The 16689-nt window shown below is 40.1% G+C and overlaps 1 protein-coding gene across 1 annotated transcript in view; it reads left to right on the top strand.

Annotated features, from left to right (window-relative positions):
• astn1 (astrotactin 1) overlaps nucleotides 1-16689 on the top strand; it is a 406706-nt gene that overhangs the window by 162533 nt on the left and 227484 nt on the right. Inside the window, exon 13 of the mRNA XM_061084738.1 lies at nucleotides 1499-1649. Within this exon, the coding sequence (XP_060940721.1) occupies nucleotides 1499-1649 (151 nt within the window). The remainder of the gene's footprint in view (nucleotides 1-1498; nucleotides 1650-16689) is intronic.

Raw genomic sequence — 16689 nt, 5'->3', positions numbered from 1 at the left:
GAGTCATCTCTGCTTTTTCTTTATCTCCATCAACTTCAAATACTTATACTGTTGCTGCTCAGCTGGATGATCTGCACATTACCTTGCATTGAGCCACACAAACAAAACAACACAAGGTGACTCCACATAGCAAGCTATGGTTCCAACGATGAATCAAAGGTGCGGTTCATCTCCCGAGCTTACAGCTTTGGAAAGAGGCTATGCAGTGGAAAGTCGTAGCTTTTCCCATGACGATTAGACAGAATTAATCTAACATGCCAGTGTTTGTAATTTTATGATTTTTTCATATCTCTTCAGTAAGTTTAATAGAGACGAAGGTGTAACAGAACCTCTTACAAAGCAGAAACCTGGCGTACCAGTTTGATCGAACCCCATTTCCCACCAGTAATGTTAAAATATGATCTAAAGTAGTGACCTTTTAAAAGAGCAACTTTCATATTGCTGACAGCAAGGTGAGTAACTCAATCAAAGTCACAGTTTTTTCTGAATTCATAAAGAGATTATTGATTGCTGACTTCACTGACACGGAGGAAAAATTGTTGAACGTATTCCACCTTTGACTTCACCAGACTAGTGTCACACATTATCAGTATAACACAGAATCAAGGTACTAGATCCCATTGGTGGCAATTGAGGCTTTGTATGTCACAAACAAAACAAACACGGCAAAGTAGTTGGTTTTCGAAGATTTGCACATTGGGACGACAGAGCGTAACAGTGACCGCCCAGAATCTCTGGAAGTAAATTATCTCCATTGACGTTTCAGATAAATATAAAACCTTATATTCGGAGTTACAAAAAATCTTATCACAATTTTGTTCATATCAGTCGATATAGATATATATATTGCGATATAAACTAAATAACCAGAAAACACCTATTTTGCACATTTGTGTTTATGTAGTGTTCTTCTTATGTACAAACTTTTTTTTTTAAAGCACAAAACAGAGTTTACTTTCCTGTACAATCATCTTTTGCCACTGCACTTTAGTTATAACACTTAATACAAACCACGACAGTGAAAAGGTGTATATAATGTACATACTTTAATTAAATTTTAATCTCAACTTTTATAGTCCTTTATTCTCTTGTCTACCTAACTCTGACGTGCCCGCTGCTGTGACAACTGAAATCCCCCGCTTTGTGGATTAATAAAGATTTATTGGATCGTATCGTAACTTAAATCAAGTACTTTAAATATCGTTTAATCGCCCAGCCCTAACCTAACGATATGTATGTAGACACTGACATACTTGCTGGGTGTGGTTACAGGGTCAGAGAGCACACATGTGACCTCGCCCACCCACACCTACCAGTGACAGAGTGCGGTCAGATGTGCAGCACACGACCCTCAAAGCAGAGAGATTAGTGAACACACTAATTCATTGACACAGCCAGATCAAACAGTTTGCTGCTGTATGCTTAAATCTTTAATTAGTCTTCGACACGATGCACACTGCTAAACAACTGCTTTCTGTGCTCTTTCTTTTCTCCTCAGGGAGGAGTTGATGATCAGTTCATCCTTTGATTCACTGGAGGTGCTCCTGGACTCGTTTGGACCCGTCAGAGACTGCACCAAAGACAACGGAGGCTGCAGCCGCAACTTCCGCTGCATATCTGACAGAAAGCTGGACTCCACTGGATGTGTGGTGAGTCACCGTTCTGTTATAAAACCCTGGCTGTGAGCTGCCATACATTAACTTCACAATGTGACCTTTCCCTCCGGTTTCTGTATGAATCAGATTCAAAGTACTTAACGGTGTTATATATATTCTGTACAAGTCCTTTTATGATTGATACAATATGAGAGCATGGGCCTGAATGCCTTTACCTCCCAACGCTCCAGCGATCTGAGCCCGAGGGACTTTTAACCCGATGCCCGCTTTTATAGCCTCTTTACTACTTGTCCATATTCTAATATTGTATGAATATCCGGCCGTGTTTCAATCTGTCTGCCTGCATAAATATTCATGAGCCTATCTGCTGACCAAAATGACCCATATCAAGGACAATCAGTGGACCTGCTCCATGTAATGTGTCAGAGTCGACAGTTTGACTTTGCCTCTTGTCTCTTAGGCCTCCGAGGCTGACAACACATTCATTACCTCCAGGTGGTGCTTAGCAACCAAGCCATGTAGCAGGCCGGTCTGTTTGTCTGCATCTGTTGGGAACTCCAGCAATGCTGTTTTGTTATTTGCAGAATCTTAGCGCCGTCTGCTAGTGTTTTGCTTCCCCCCCCCCGAAATCCCACCACTTCTATTGATAAGCTGTCAGGCAGCAGCTCCTCCGAACAATTTCATTTCAAGTACTTTGATGTACTTGAGCTCAGACTTTCAGGTAGGGTGGGAAGTGCTTTTTATGCAACTCTGCATGCTCCATCTTATCTCTTATAATTGTATCTCAAGAAGAGATAGATAGCTTGTGAGGTGTTTGGAAACAAGCTTTCCCATTGCTCACCTCACAATGGGAAAGTGTTTATAGATTAGAGCATATGTAAAACCAGTATCAATCAGTGTTTTCATTGGAGGTACTTCTCGGGGCTGTTGAGCACAGAGAGGTATTTACCCTGTTAACAGGCATGTAAAGCACATGCTGCAGTGTGAGTATTGATCAACCTCTTGCTCCTTGTTCATCTGACTTTAATCACTAAGTCTCGGAGTAAGAACACGCGGGCTGTAAATGGGCTCCGGGAGGAAGAAAGTGGATTTCAGGTTCATACATTTTGGATTCAAAATGTATGAATTGGAAATCTGTGGCCTGCACAGTATCCTCTGTATCCTCTGCTGCAACAAGATGTTACACAAATTAATCTCACCTCAATCCCTGCAGTGTCATTTTCTTCGGTTCCTTTTTTTAATGTATTTTTTATAAATAACACTGCCTCTATGAGATAACAGAATGATGCATGTTTCATTTGATTAAAGGTGAAATGTGTTATTACAATAATTAAGTACAAATCACGATTAAACTATTCCCAGTGGGAGATTTTTTTTTTCTTTTTGTGTCTAATTAAAACAGTCTATTGTTTCACTCTTAGTTTTACTAATGATCTGATGTAATTGCAGACTCAATCACCAACCGCTAGAATTAGTTGTGACTGCAACATGAGAGTCTGAAGCCTCGCCAGCTTTTCTGTCAGGCTGCAGTTAGCAATGCTTTGTCCTCTCAGCTGGCAGCGTCATGCTCATCACCATTTACCAGGCTCAACCTCTCGGCCTCAGCAAGCATTGAAAGAAAAGCTCATAGGTCCACGCACGTTAGTCAAGATTGTATGGTTTGTCAACTGTTGGGTTCATCCTCCGCCAGTGTTTATCTTCATTAGAGAAGAAAACAATTATGTCAGGCCTTTGCGATTTACTTGGTTTTTCAGTAGAAATATTGAAGCAATTAGGACACATTCAATTAAAGCCTTAAGAATTAGCTTTCCCTTATGAATGTATTAGTATTATTAAATCTTTCTTTATAACAGAGCTGCACAATATTCATTCAGCCCCTCTTGAGTCCGCTCTCTCCAGTGCTTGCTCTGATACACACATCCCTACTGAAACACATACACACACACCCACACCCACACACACACCATTAGCACACATTTGATTAAAGCCTTAACTATTATGTGATTTACCGTCACATAATGATTGATTCTTTTCTTAAATCTGTCTTCATAACAGAGCTGCACAATATTCATTCAGCATCTCTTAACTCCTCTCTCTCCATTGCTTGCTCTGATACACACACACACACACACACACACACAGAAGCAACATCATTTGGTCTCTGCGAACACAAATTAAGTACATGTTTATTTGCATATAAAGCATTGGAAGTGAGATTCAATCATAAATGGTCACAGGAGACACAATCAGGACACATTATTATGTGAGCACACAAACTGACCACTTATGATGAGTTGTTTAAGGGCAGCTGTTAATACCAGCTCTTTAACGGGGCCATTAATGTGTTTTTCTGGCCTCTATTCCACAACGTATCATAAAAAACTCAGTTGTTAGTAGAGCTTGTGAATGTCCACTACCTACATTTTTTCTATACGGCGTGAGAGGATTCATCCGAGTTGCAACAACATTGCACCGGAATGTCAGAAACCAAAATATCCATCCAATTTTCATCTTGTGCCAAGAGATGACAGAGTGGAGATTCCAACAGGGCTTTGAAGTCTCGTGGGCATTTGATCATGTTTTACTCATTAAAAAAAAGCATCCTTTTCCTGCTCTTTGGATGTGAGAAAGCACAACAAGAGAGAAATCCAGATATTTTGTCCTGATGTTTTTTCCTTTAAATACAATGACTGTGTTCTTTTAAACAACCGCTTGTATGCACCAGTATCGAGCTGCTTCTGCCTCTGTCTGTTGCACTGTGTTGCAAATTCTTGCCAAAAGCGTTGAGGAAAGAAAAAAAATAATCCAATTCCTTTTTCCTGGAATTAGTCTTTCATGGATCCAAAGAGAAACGGTTAAAAAGATATCATGCCGGCACTTAGAGGTGTCATGAGACTCTACTTTTGTTTTTATATTAATGATTTATTGGCCTCTTATATTTCCATCCCTTCAAGCATGTTGAAGAAGACTGTGATATTCTGATTCAGTTTTTAGAGAACCTTTATAGAGAAAGGGAACAAAGGGAATTTCCGCACTTACACACTGACAGTATTTAGCCTTCTTTTCTTCCGTACTCTCATCAAGTGAATGCTCACTAAGCTCCACTCTAACAGGCGTAAGTGAAACAGAAATGAATACCCTTGAATTTGACACTTAAATAAGAGGCCCCATTGAGAAGGACCTGTATGAGTATTTAAGACAAAATATATAGCCTGAAGGGTTTTCAGAGGGCGGGACTTTTACCTTTTTACATTTCACTGTCAATTCTTCTGTCAAGCTTTATTTCTTTCAAATATCCAAACACATGAAAAAAGAATCATCCTCAGTATACCAGCCTACATTCAAATGACTGCTCAAATGTGGAGAGGAAAATAAATATTCAATTTGGAATCAGTTTATCTTCAGTCACAGTGCATAAAAGCGCAGGGTAAGAACAAGCACCCTCAGAACAAAAAGAAACACATTTAGTTTTGACGTCTGAACAGAGAAGCTGTGAAACATTGATGGAACATTTGAGATCAAAGTGCGTCGGTTTGCTGATGTAAAAACATGCAACTGCAGAGTAACAATACCATAAAAAACAGCTAGGACCAAATCACCTGTTAGCCCCTTCAGTGAGTTCTGCACACTAATGTGAGAACGAGGTTACGGCTTGCATTCAGATTGTTAGGAAGTTGAATTCTTTCAGGCAACAGCAGCAGGTTTAACTATGATTTGTGTGTCTGGTTCATGTTGTATTCCCCATTTGCATTCATGCATGTTACTACAAAGTGGCACACCGATCGACCAATTTGTTTTTGATCCTGAGTGCACCATCAAAGTTACACGTTTGGATTAAAAGGAATGTGGGCTCTGTCGGGGGAGCGGGCGGGGGGATATTATAAACTTGAAATAGTTTCTCAGTCTTTTCTAGTTCCACTCTGAGATGCATTGCTCTGCGCTTTAGTCTGTCATGTCCCAATCTATAACCTTATGATTAAATTGTGCTTGAACTTTGACAGTTCAGAGTGTTTGTATTGTGTTGTAATCTAACAGCAAACTAGACCTAAGGAACATGGAGACCTGAGGAGCCAATTTCACAAAATAAATGAATTTTCTTTTTTTTGTCTTTCAGTTTTTCTAAGCACCAAATGTGCACTCAGACTTTGAGTCTCCCAAACAAACTCAATAACACCAATTCTGATGGCAAGCTCACACCAAACTCGATAAATGTTTCGTGCTGTGAGATTCTATTCAAAGTCAATGCAAACATGCCATTCGCGTCTATTGCCTGAGTTTAAATATTTGAACTCGAGCTAAAATTTAGTGTGACATGATGTTGCAAAAGCCAATCAGTGGAGGAAATGACAGTCGTGCAGTCACAGCTCCTGGAGTTCCACAACATATACCCGACATATAGTATGCAGCCTCTGTAGTCACTTCAACCAGTCGTCCTCCTTTACTGGAGGGAAACAGGTGAATATCCCCTGGTTGTGTTTATTCGCATTACCTGCATGATTCACGCAAGTAACGGGAATGTGTTAACGCTTTAATCAGATCTTATCACTCGTAAAGATAATTAAATGTAAAAAAAATCCTAGAATAAAATATTTCATTTAACTTTGGTCATATTATAGTATTTGTCTTTCCTCACAGCCCTCTGGGGACCCCCAGATATATGTTTTGATGATGAACTTGGCTACAGTGCTTTCTATGCTAATGGCAGTAAATAAATGAAAACCTCTGCTGTGATGCTAATGCACTAAACCTACTTAATCATATTTAGTTTCCTTGATGGAGACTGATATGGCAGCAGATTGTTGTATTTGCATCTAAACTACTGAGATACTACCTGTGCTTCACCGCCTTATCTTTGATTTACTCTCAAATATCTGGTATGTTTTATGAGAACATTATTAAGTACTTTTGTCACCTCCAGGTAGTATCTTCAGGTCATTAATCTCAACTAATATGTACAGTAGTGCAGGCTGTGTGAAGCCTGTGAGGGCAAACCCGGGACAAATAGTCTGTAAAACATGCGTGGCTCCTCTTGCTGCAGGGTGATAACCGAGGGTGATTTACCAGGATTATTTTCAGCGTTTTGCTCTTTGTCTCTGTTTTTCCAGCCGCGGACAATGCAAAGTAATCAAAAGGATTCTGGTAACAACAGAAATATCAGTGGGATGGAGCAAAATAGGATTCGGAAAAATTGGACGGTAGTCAAATCTGTTTCTTTTGGCTGCCCTTACTTCTGTATTCTATGAAATCATCAGTCAAACCATCTCATCCCCTTCACCTGCTCCACCCTGAGGTTCTACTGCTCCTTCCGCTCTGCCCCACTCTTACTTTCTCACTCTTTGCTGTTGTCATACCACTGCTATTTCATTTTTATTGCCCGTGCTCGATTCCCGTGTTTTACTCCCTCCTTTTTGGAATGGGCTGTGTGATCTGGGTAATGCTGGTCACAGCTTTCTTCCAAAACCGTAAAGGTGACTTGCAGTTATTGGGCCGCGGCGAGTAAAGACCATGCTGCTGGACTCAGCTCGCAGAACCCTTAAATCACCGTCGCTGTCAGAAGAGCTGTTCCCCTCGATCATTCAAAAGTGTGTGAAGATGATCGACTCCGTAAGCAGAACCTTGACCTGGGAAATCTCGTCGTGAACACGCCTGTTGTTAAAAAAGAGTTATGATGAGTTATCGATGAGTCCAAATCGCACTAAATTTGACACAGCACTTCTCTGGGCCCTTAACAAGCCAATAGGATGAATGGTTCTCGAGAGATGCTCCTCTTTCAGACAGCGATTTCTGGAATCGGTAGATAGATACTGCAGATTATTGAGTGATGCATAACATTGAGCTGAAGTGTGCCAGTCCAGTAAACATGTTCTCATCCTGCTCTTTAACTGCTTTCTTTTTCTGAGCTCTCCTTCATTTACTGAATGTAGCTCGTGGTCAGTCCCGGGCACTGCTGCTGCTGCTGTCTCAGTAAATCAGCCGCTCATTACACACAGATTGCTGAGCACAAATTGAATGAGAGAGGCAGCGTAAATCTGCCCTGCGCTTTTATTTATGTTAATCCGGCCCTGAACGTACACAATCATCAATTACAAAGGAGTCGTAGGAGGAAGCTGCTAAATTGAGGGGTGGATTTTTCCTTTAAGCTTTTGAGACAACCTAGATTGTGATGCAGTGCAGAGTAACTTGTAGAGATGTCCATGGTAGTTCAATATTAGCAGATTTAACTTATTACCTAAACTTTTAAAAAGTAGCTTAATGCAGTTTGCTAAATGTTTTGGTAGTTGATTTGAGGGAGGCATGTCATTGATCTTTTAAAAACCATCTTATGCTGTGTTCACACCTAACGCAAAGCAAACATTTGCAAGGCGTAACTTGCGTGTTTAGCCACAGAATTATTTTGTGCTTACTAACGCAAGCAAACACACCCCGTTAATATTCACCCGTTCACGGTAAATGAAGAGAGGAAGTGGCTAAAGTGACAACATCTGCTGTCTTGTAGCTTTTGTGCTAATGTCAGAGAAGTGAGTGCCGTTGTGGGTCAGTAAGCTCACCTGGAGGCACAGACAGCGCTGGGAATTTGTTTGAATAGTTCGATGACGTTCTAGCTTATCCGTGTGAGGATCTGTCACCAGTGAGTTTCGTTATTAATTCTGATTTGCTTCTGCGACGCAAATATTTTAACTTGAAGGAGTGAAGCGAATGGTAAAAAGTTTGTGTCTTCGTGTCGTTTCTCATTGCACAAAAAATTCGCTTCGCATTTGGCGTGAACTCACCGTCAATGTAATTTGCAAGAGAGGGAAGCCATTGGTCTTCACACACACACACCGTCCATCACCACTGCTCCTGGCTGCTGTTGCATACATTAGTGTGTGTGTGTTTGTAATTATCTTGTGACTGTTGAGCTTATAAACGAGCCTCTCATCCGTCTAATAAAGATGGTAAACTGGCAGGGCCCCAGCACTCGGATTCCTCCCTAATCAGTTAACACCTTGTCTGAATCCGCACCGCCAGTAGCTCTCCTGTCTGCGTTTAATATCTTTCCGTGCGTGAGCGTCGACTGATGCCGGCGGTCCGCGCTGACCGGCCCTGCTCCTACCTGCTGATATATAGCACTCCTGGGGAGAAGCGGCGTGTGGCGCCCGTGGAAGTGAGACTGTAATAATCACAGGATGAGTGCGAGATTAATTAGCTCCGTCTTGTCACTAATCTTACGCTGCAAAATGGTGGAAAACAAGGATGTTGTTGACAGAGCAGATCGCCAACAGGACAGAAAGTGGAGATTAGCCGGGCGCTGTCTGCGGTTGATCATTAGTGCTGTTTTGCTGCGTTTTACAACTGTATGTGCTGTTTGGTTACTTAGTAGCACTATAGTGTGTGTGTGTGCTGTGGCGGCGAAGTGTGCCCCCATGTTAGTCAGATACACAGTCTTGGATTTAATCATTCAGATGCAGTGTGTAGTAGTAGTAGTAGCTTTATTGTCAATTCTTCACATGTTCAAGACATACAAAGGAATCGATAGGACGTTTCCCACTCTCCCATGGTGAAACATATAATCCACACAGGCACAACGGATAAGACAAGACATTTCCTAATAATAATTTCTGTAAAGTGCAATGTAATACAAGTGCAAAAAGTGCAAAAAGTGCAAGAGAATGTTTGTTGCAGAGTCCTGAGTGATTTTAGAGAGGGGGGGGGATTACTATAACACAGTATTTTCCATGTAATGATAAATTACAGCTTGTTTTCCTTCTGATGGGTTGGAAAGGACAGGTCACTCCACGTAGAGGAGCTTCCTTTGTTCTAAAGCAGCGTGTGTGTCTGTGTGTATCCACGTTTTTATTTTTGCCCTATTCATTACAAAGGGCAGAAAAGTGCTGCCCTGTTGTTTTTTTCTAGGAGCTGAAACTTTTAGGGTCTTCTGGGTGTTTTGATTTTGTCAGCTGATAAAAAGCAGGTCGACTGAAGGGAGCTTTGACTTGAGAACGCTTTCAAGGTTCAAACATTCAGATTCAGTGTGATTGTTGGGAGGTTTTTTACTTAAAAAGGAATACATTAAAGAGCATGCTAGGCTAAAGGCAGAATGGCATTTCTTTACATGTTTGCTCTGCAGGAGGTCCCGTGTGTTGCTCACGTTTCTCATGCATTGTAGCTTAAAGTACCCCTTTGTTCAAAAACCATCCTTACTTTGATGTTTGACCTTCATTGTGCAGCATTACGATGCACTGTAAGTGTGAGGGAGTTTGACACTAAACAAACACTGTCGCTGGTTTCTGCACCTGCTGAAGAAGAAAGGTTTACTTTGCTCACCTTCAGAACTCGTTCAGAGACGAATCAAGGTCCAACATGCGTCGTATAGAAGTGGGATTTGGAAACCTGAAGACTCCAGTGCACATACATATATAAGTGTTTTATTGTTATTTATATTTCCAAATTGTCCGATTCTTGATTGGGAGAAAGACGTCCCAAAGCAGGAGGTAAGGTAATCTGTGACATGAATAATCATTATTCAAAATATGATCAGTGATAATGTCTGTGCATGATACGAGTGGTTATCTATAACTCTAGTTTAGCTCCTGTAGATGAGCAGAGATAGTTGCTGGACCATTGGGTCATTACATGTACATGACAGTGTGTATTACACCAGTGGGGCCAAACCATGTAGCTATGGTACAACGCAGATATAAGGTCAGGGTTAGAGAGTGGTGTAACCTTTCTGAGTGCTCAGCAGGTTCATGGTGGTACAGCCTGATGCCCACCGCAGAGCCTGATAGGTCAAAACATCACTTAACATCAACACTGCGTTTCCACAGTAATTCTCTGTTAACTTTTGGCCCAGTGCACTTTGTATTGAAAGCTACAATCCTAATCTTTGTGTTTATTTCCTTGGATCCTGTAATATCTAACATGTTGGAGCATATTAATGCTGACATCTCAAGGTCATCATTGTGGTTAGTCTGACTGGTCATGCTAAGAATTCAAACCAGGGCCACCATAACACACATGAAACGTACACAAATTAGTTTGGTTTTAGGTATTAGGTATTTAATACTCTAAAAAACAAGATGATAATTCTTTATTGACAGCTGAGATTGAATTGCGATTAGTGGGACAAATGTATCTGCAGGACCTTGACACTGCAGCTCTGCTCCACGTTCACATACTGGACAGAGTTTAGATCCGAATCCATCCCTGGTCCAAGATGGCAGCATCTCTACCCATTACATTTTGCACATTGTTAGGAAGTGGAGACCATTTTTATATACAGTCATTGATCAATAACTTTTTTGACTAGCCAAATACTGACTTGACATAATTGGATAGTGTGATTGCTGTTCTTTAGATTATTATTTAATGTTTAAGCTTAGAGCTGCATAACAAAAACCTCCTTTCTGCACCTTCATGTGAATGTCCACGTCTTAAAACTGCATTAAAACAATATATTATTTAATATTATTTTATTATTATTTAATATTTTTAACCAACTTCAGCCCTGATCATAAATACTGAATATTCATACATTTTCTGTATTTAAACCATTTCAAATACCAGTTTGTTTGCATGATGCTACCATTTGTCTTTAAAAAAAAAAAAAAAAACATTTATAATTTTTCCATATACTACATGATAATGATGTTTCTTTTGGAGGGTTAATACAGCCTTGTATTTGTCCCTGAATAGCAATAACTTTGACTTTGGTGCATTTTTATTTTGGTGTAGTGTCACATTTAAAAAACACTACCCTCTCTGCAACTTCATGGAGAATATATTTTTTAGAGTAAAGCGCATCAAAAACAAACACTTACAAACACACACACTAAAAGCTTAGCATGCCGTCACAGCAAAATTGCGTTTTCACTGGTTATATAGTATTGATTGTATGTCTAGCTAGTAATTCATGTTTGTGTGTGTGAGTGGTGATGACAGGGAGTGAGGAATTATAACATTACACTTTATCATTTCTCAGATTTGTCTACCTCTGGATACTTTCATAACTGCACACAAACACACAAACACACACAAACCGACACACACTCGACTGCAAAGCTCAGCACACTGTAAATTATACACAGAAATATAATATATTATTATTATTTTCATATTGCATGTGAAGGTACTCACATGCATGTTCACATCATGTTTGTGTGTTTGAGTGATTGAAAAGGTGGTAGTGTGTGCAGGTGTGTGAGAGAGACAGAGAGGGAGAAAGACACAGAGCATGGAGGTGTTATAATTGCACAATGTTATTTCTCAGATTTTTCTACTCCTGGATTTAGTCTTAGCCTATCACTCACACACACACAGACACATACGTTCTTTTTTACTCATCCCACTCTCTGCAGTCCATATTAACACGCACACATCATTTCAGTTGCAAACATTAGCATTATGGGTTCCATTATACAGAAATAGTGCAGACCAGGAAGTATGTATTTTACCTATATGTCAAATATGGGAAAATGGGTCAATATAATGTTAAATACTAAAAATATATATATATAAATGAATTTGAAGCCAGGACCTCAGAATGAGAGCTTAAAAAGTGGAATGCATGATTTTATGTTCTCGTGGCAGAGGGATCCATAAAAAGCAGTTCTAATGGGTTTCAATGGGGCCATTTTAGCTGCTGAGGTGCCAAAAAGGTAGTATTTTTTTTACACAGTTAAATAAAAACTATATCATAGAAAAAGAGGTTGAAGTTTTAACATTCCACAAAAAATACACACTTTTGGAAAATGTCATGCAATATACATCAAAACAGCCAAACTTCTACAAAAATAAAAAACTGAAAAATCCAAAAATGTCCCTATGGTTCCCCTAAGGGTTAAGCGATTGATAGGCTTTGTTTCTGTACAGGAGCTTTTAGCTTCAAAGGGCATGCTGCCTTCAGTTCCCTTAAATTGAGGCTTGGTAATCCTGGAAAAACTCGAAAAGAACAGGCTACACTTTGAAAAAATACAACTGATACATCCCAACAAACGTGCTCTGCCTGACAGCTGCTAGAAGTCGACTTTTTCCATGGGTCGCTCCCTGATTTCTGGCTCTCATCTCTGCTTGAGAAGTGTATGTCTCTCCGATCATGAGCGCTGAGAGGACGAGCACGGTGGGCGAAGGCAGGCAGGTCAGTAGGTGGCAGACCGGTTCGCTGACCAATCGTTTGGATCAAATGAAATGACTGGTCATGTTTATCACAGTCCTGTGAGGGCCACAGACACTGGCTTTCTATCTTGTTTTGACTCTATTCATTGATGGCTATCAGGATTTCGACAAATTTGATAAAAACAACCCTATCTCTTACTGCAGATTTCCATGCACCAGAGTCCTTTAGTCAGCACATGTGGCAGTAGAGGCTCCTGTGCTCTATACCTTTCTTAACAGCCAGGATTTTTTTTTTTGTTTAATTCTGGACAGAAACAAACTGTATGCTGTTGGCTGAAGCACTTCTCCTCTCCACTTTGTATTGGTGCAGCTCCCCCGAGGCAGCAAAAAACAATCTTGGGACACTAAGCAGTGTTGAGTGGAGTCAATACCTGGCAGAGATATAGCTGGACCTCAGCCCTGAGGAGGAATAGAGGAGCACATTAGATTGTCACCACTGATGTTTTTTCTCCAAGGGTCATAAGATTTATGTGGGGTGTGTTTTTAGGCTCAGAAGGTTGATGTCAGCATCTGCTGAAGATAATGTAGATCTACTGTACAGGAACGGTACAATAATTGTGTTCATTGTTGAACAAAGTATTTATTTTTAAGACGATTTCTACTGACAGAGAAGAGGTTACTAAACAAATTATCTTTTCATGTCATCAAGATGTGAAGACTGATGAGTAACTGTGACAGGAACATGGTTCAGGCACTGACACAAATCATGCTTATTATTCATTGGCAGGGACGCGTCCTTCTTACGTTTCAAAATCACATATTCTGTGTAGCTCAAATTTACAGTTTCAGTTGGATGTACTTAATCAAATCTCAATAAATAGTTTTTCCAACAGGTAATATCCCGACAATAGAAGAGTAATAAAAATGTCCATATGCTCATCTGAGTCACTCTCAATTATTACCATTTGTTCTCAGCCATAAGGCTGTGGGAGCAGCAGTGACTGATTTATGGTCCCTTTTTGCCGAAGGTTTTGTTTGTCAGACAGGAGGGAGGTTTCTGTACTTTATAGGATTTTATACTGAGTGATGCACCTCACCAAAGGGGGGCGGGAGAGTTGAAAGGGGGGTGCAGAGGAAGAGATGTGAGGAGTTAGCTGTAGCAATTTGACGAGCTGGTTTGACGTGTTGAAGAGTAACAGTATGACACAGCTGATGGGGAGGTCAGAGCATTTTAACCAGCAATATGAAGCAATTGTTGTTTTTATCATTGCAACCTGAAACAACAAAAGCTAAATCAACCACCCATGAAACCAGCAGGTGCCTTTCTCTCTATCTGTTTATGCATTTTAACTATTTGCACTTAGTAACAATTCAATGCAGAAAATGAACCCACTTAGACCTGATTTGACATATGCGTATTTACCCCTTTTAGGATTGTGTACAACGTTTGGCTTGCTTCTCCCTTTAGAGCTGGATGAGATGTGTGCATGTTTCATATGATGTTATTGTTTAAAAAGCATGTAACTGATGAAAAACAAACTGATTCACTAAAGTGCCTGCAGGAAAGGCGAAATGCGTTATGAGAAATGCAATTTGTTTGTTTTCTGCACAATTTAAGAGTTTAACGTAAAGTAAAGTAGTTTCTGATGTGGCTGCTGGTCTGAGCAGGAGGAGCGACATTAAAGCAGGTGACAGCAGACTTACATTGACGAAACCAGCGTTAAAAATAATAAAGAAGATTTAGACCCAGACAATGTTCCTGCTGACCTGCTGACCAATGATTTGTCAGCAACAGATGTGTTTAAGAAGGGAGAAAAGGTAGATCTCTGCTCGGATCTTGCCAAATTTTTAAAGCTATTTTTTTTTTTCTCATGTCTATCTGCGTATCTCTGTACGCAATTCTGTCAAACTCTGCGGTTTTAGATGCTTGTTTTAAAACAATGATTCGATTTAAGAGTCTTTTTAAAATTTACTTTGCATTTTTTTTGACATCAGGTCTTAATTGGTTAAAGACATAAAAGATTCATTTCAAGGATCCATCCGTTTTAAATCTCGTCATAACCATAAAGGTTGGAAAGACAATATACCCGATTCAATTGAAGAATCCCTGCCATCCCAGTGTACTACAATCAACCTGACGTTCACTGCAACCTGACGAGCAGCTGTGGTAATGTTACAAGAGTAAAATGTATTTTCCAAAAACATTAATGTAGTGTAACAACCAGAAGGAAAAAATCTTCAGCAGCAGAGAATGCTCAATTCAACAAGTTCTCAATATGCAATTTAACAAGGTCAAAGCTCCCTCTTCGAAACTGAGCAGAAAGTAGTCTTTGCATTAATCATTTAGTGAAGTGTTAAATGGCGGAACAGACAGTGTATACAACTTTTTATCATTTAAACCAATACAATAATCCAAATACAGCATAGTTACCTGAATTATGCATCAAGTAAGAGTGAGATTCTTATGTCGGTGTGCACCTGATTGCTTGTATGTCTCATGTAGCTTTTCCTAACTTGACCTCAACTTTGTAACCTCAAATAACCCTGGTGAAAAAGTCTGGGTTCCTTGTAGACCAAAGAGTGTCTGCAAGCAACTGCAAAAAAAAGCCTCCCCATCTTATTAGGAAACTTCCAACTCCAGCTCAGACGTGAGCAGGCACTTGCCACATGTTATAAATAATGCTTGTCTTTTAAAGTGATATGCAACTTCCTTTTGTTAGCTTCTCAGCTCACAGTAACAAGGTTGAAGTTTTTACCTCTTCGTTACCAAGTGAGAAGCTAAAGTCCACAAAGTTTCCTGAATAATAATTTCCATCGCTTGAAATTCATCTTGGGTACTAGCTGAAGACTTGAAAACAGACTAGATGAAAAGTGTCAGATTTATGGATACTGACACTACACTATGGCAACAGTAAATGAAAAGACCCGAGGTCAGACGATACGATCTCTTTGCACCGTGTCTATTTGACCTGGAGCGCCCTCCCTGTTGTGCTTTCTGCACTCTGCCGTGGATGCGAGGAGGGTTACGCCAACTTACTCTGCACTGAACTGCCTACCTATAACATCCACAGGAGTCCAGGCTGAAAAGCCCGGCGCTCTGGGATGAGTTGGCCTTTGGCACTCGCTGCTTATCTCATCACTCCGGTCCGTTGAAGAACTCTCTCAAGACAACTTTCTCTATTGAGGAACATGAAAGGAAAGTTAAACTGTTGGAATATGTTAGAATCGCAGAGAGTGATTTCTTGAACGCAGCTCCTCGTTATAGATAGGTTTCTCTGTGAAGTTGACACAGATGCTCCTGGGGGGCATCTCTCTCTGCAGTGCGAAGAAAACAGATTTCAGGTTTGCAGCACATATATTGTCTCAGTTCTCTTTGTGGAAGATCAGTCAATATTGATGCCATGCATAGAGAGATGAAAGGAAAAAAAACTCAACTTGTAATATGCGGAAAAACATATACATCCAAATAAAGCTTTTTAAGTTCAAGCGATATACGTTTTTTGGTCTAGTTCTGATATCACAGAACTTTGCACAAACACCTTTCTCCTAAAGGGCAACGTTGAGAATATTTGTTATTCTGAATTTGCACATTGTAATGACCAGTTTTGCTAAATAATAGAGCAGCCTTCAGACTAAAGGACACTATAATTTGTCATCGCTCTCCTCAGTGACCGAAATATCCGGGTTTTGATATGACATTTTCATCAGCACAATGGTTTTGTTTGCCAAAGTCATTACAAACGACAGTTATACTGAATGGTTAAAGGAAACGATAAATGACTGTTGTTATTTTTAAACGCATGTAGGAAGTGTTGCAACCATTTGTGTTTGTGACATAAATTCAACAGATAAACATTCAAACTCAGTTGAAAGATCATTGTCTCTGTTTATTCTGATGTGAACCACAATGTCTATCTGTCTATGTCAGGGGTGCCCAATACGTCGATCGCGATCGACCGGTCGATCGCGAAGGCAGTGT

Source organism: Limanda limanda, chromosome 13 (genome assembly GCF_963576545.1).
Source record: "Limanda limanda chromosome 13, fLimLim1.1, whole genome shotgun sequence".
NCBI lineage: Eukaryota > Metazoa > Chordata > Actinopteri > Pleuronectiformes > Pleuronectidae > Limanda > Limanda limanda.
The sequence above is the reverse complement of the archived record's forward strand: the minus strand, read 5'-3'. Positions and strand labels throughout refer to the sequence as shown.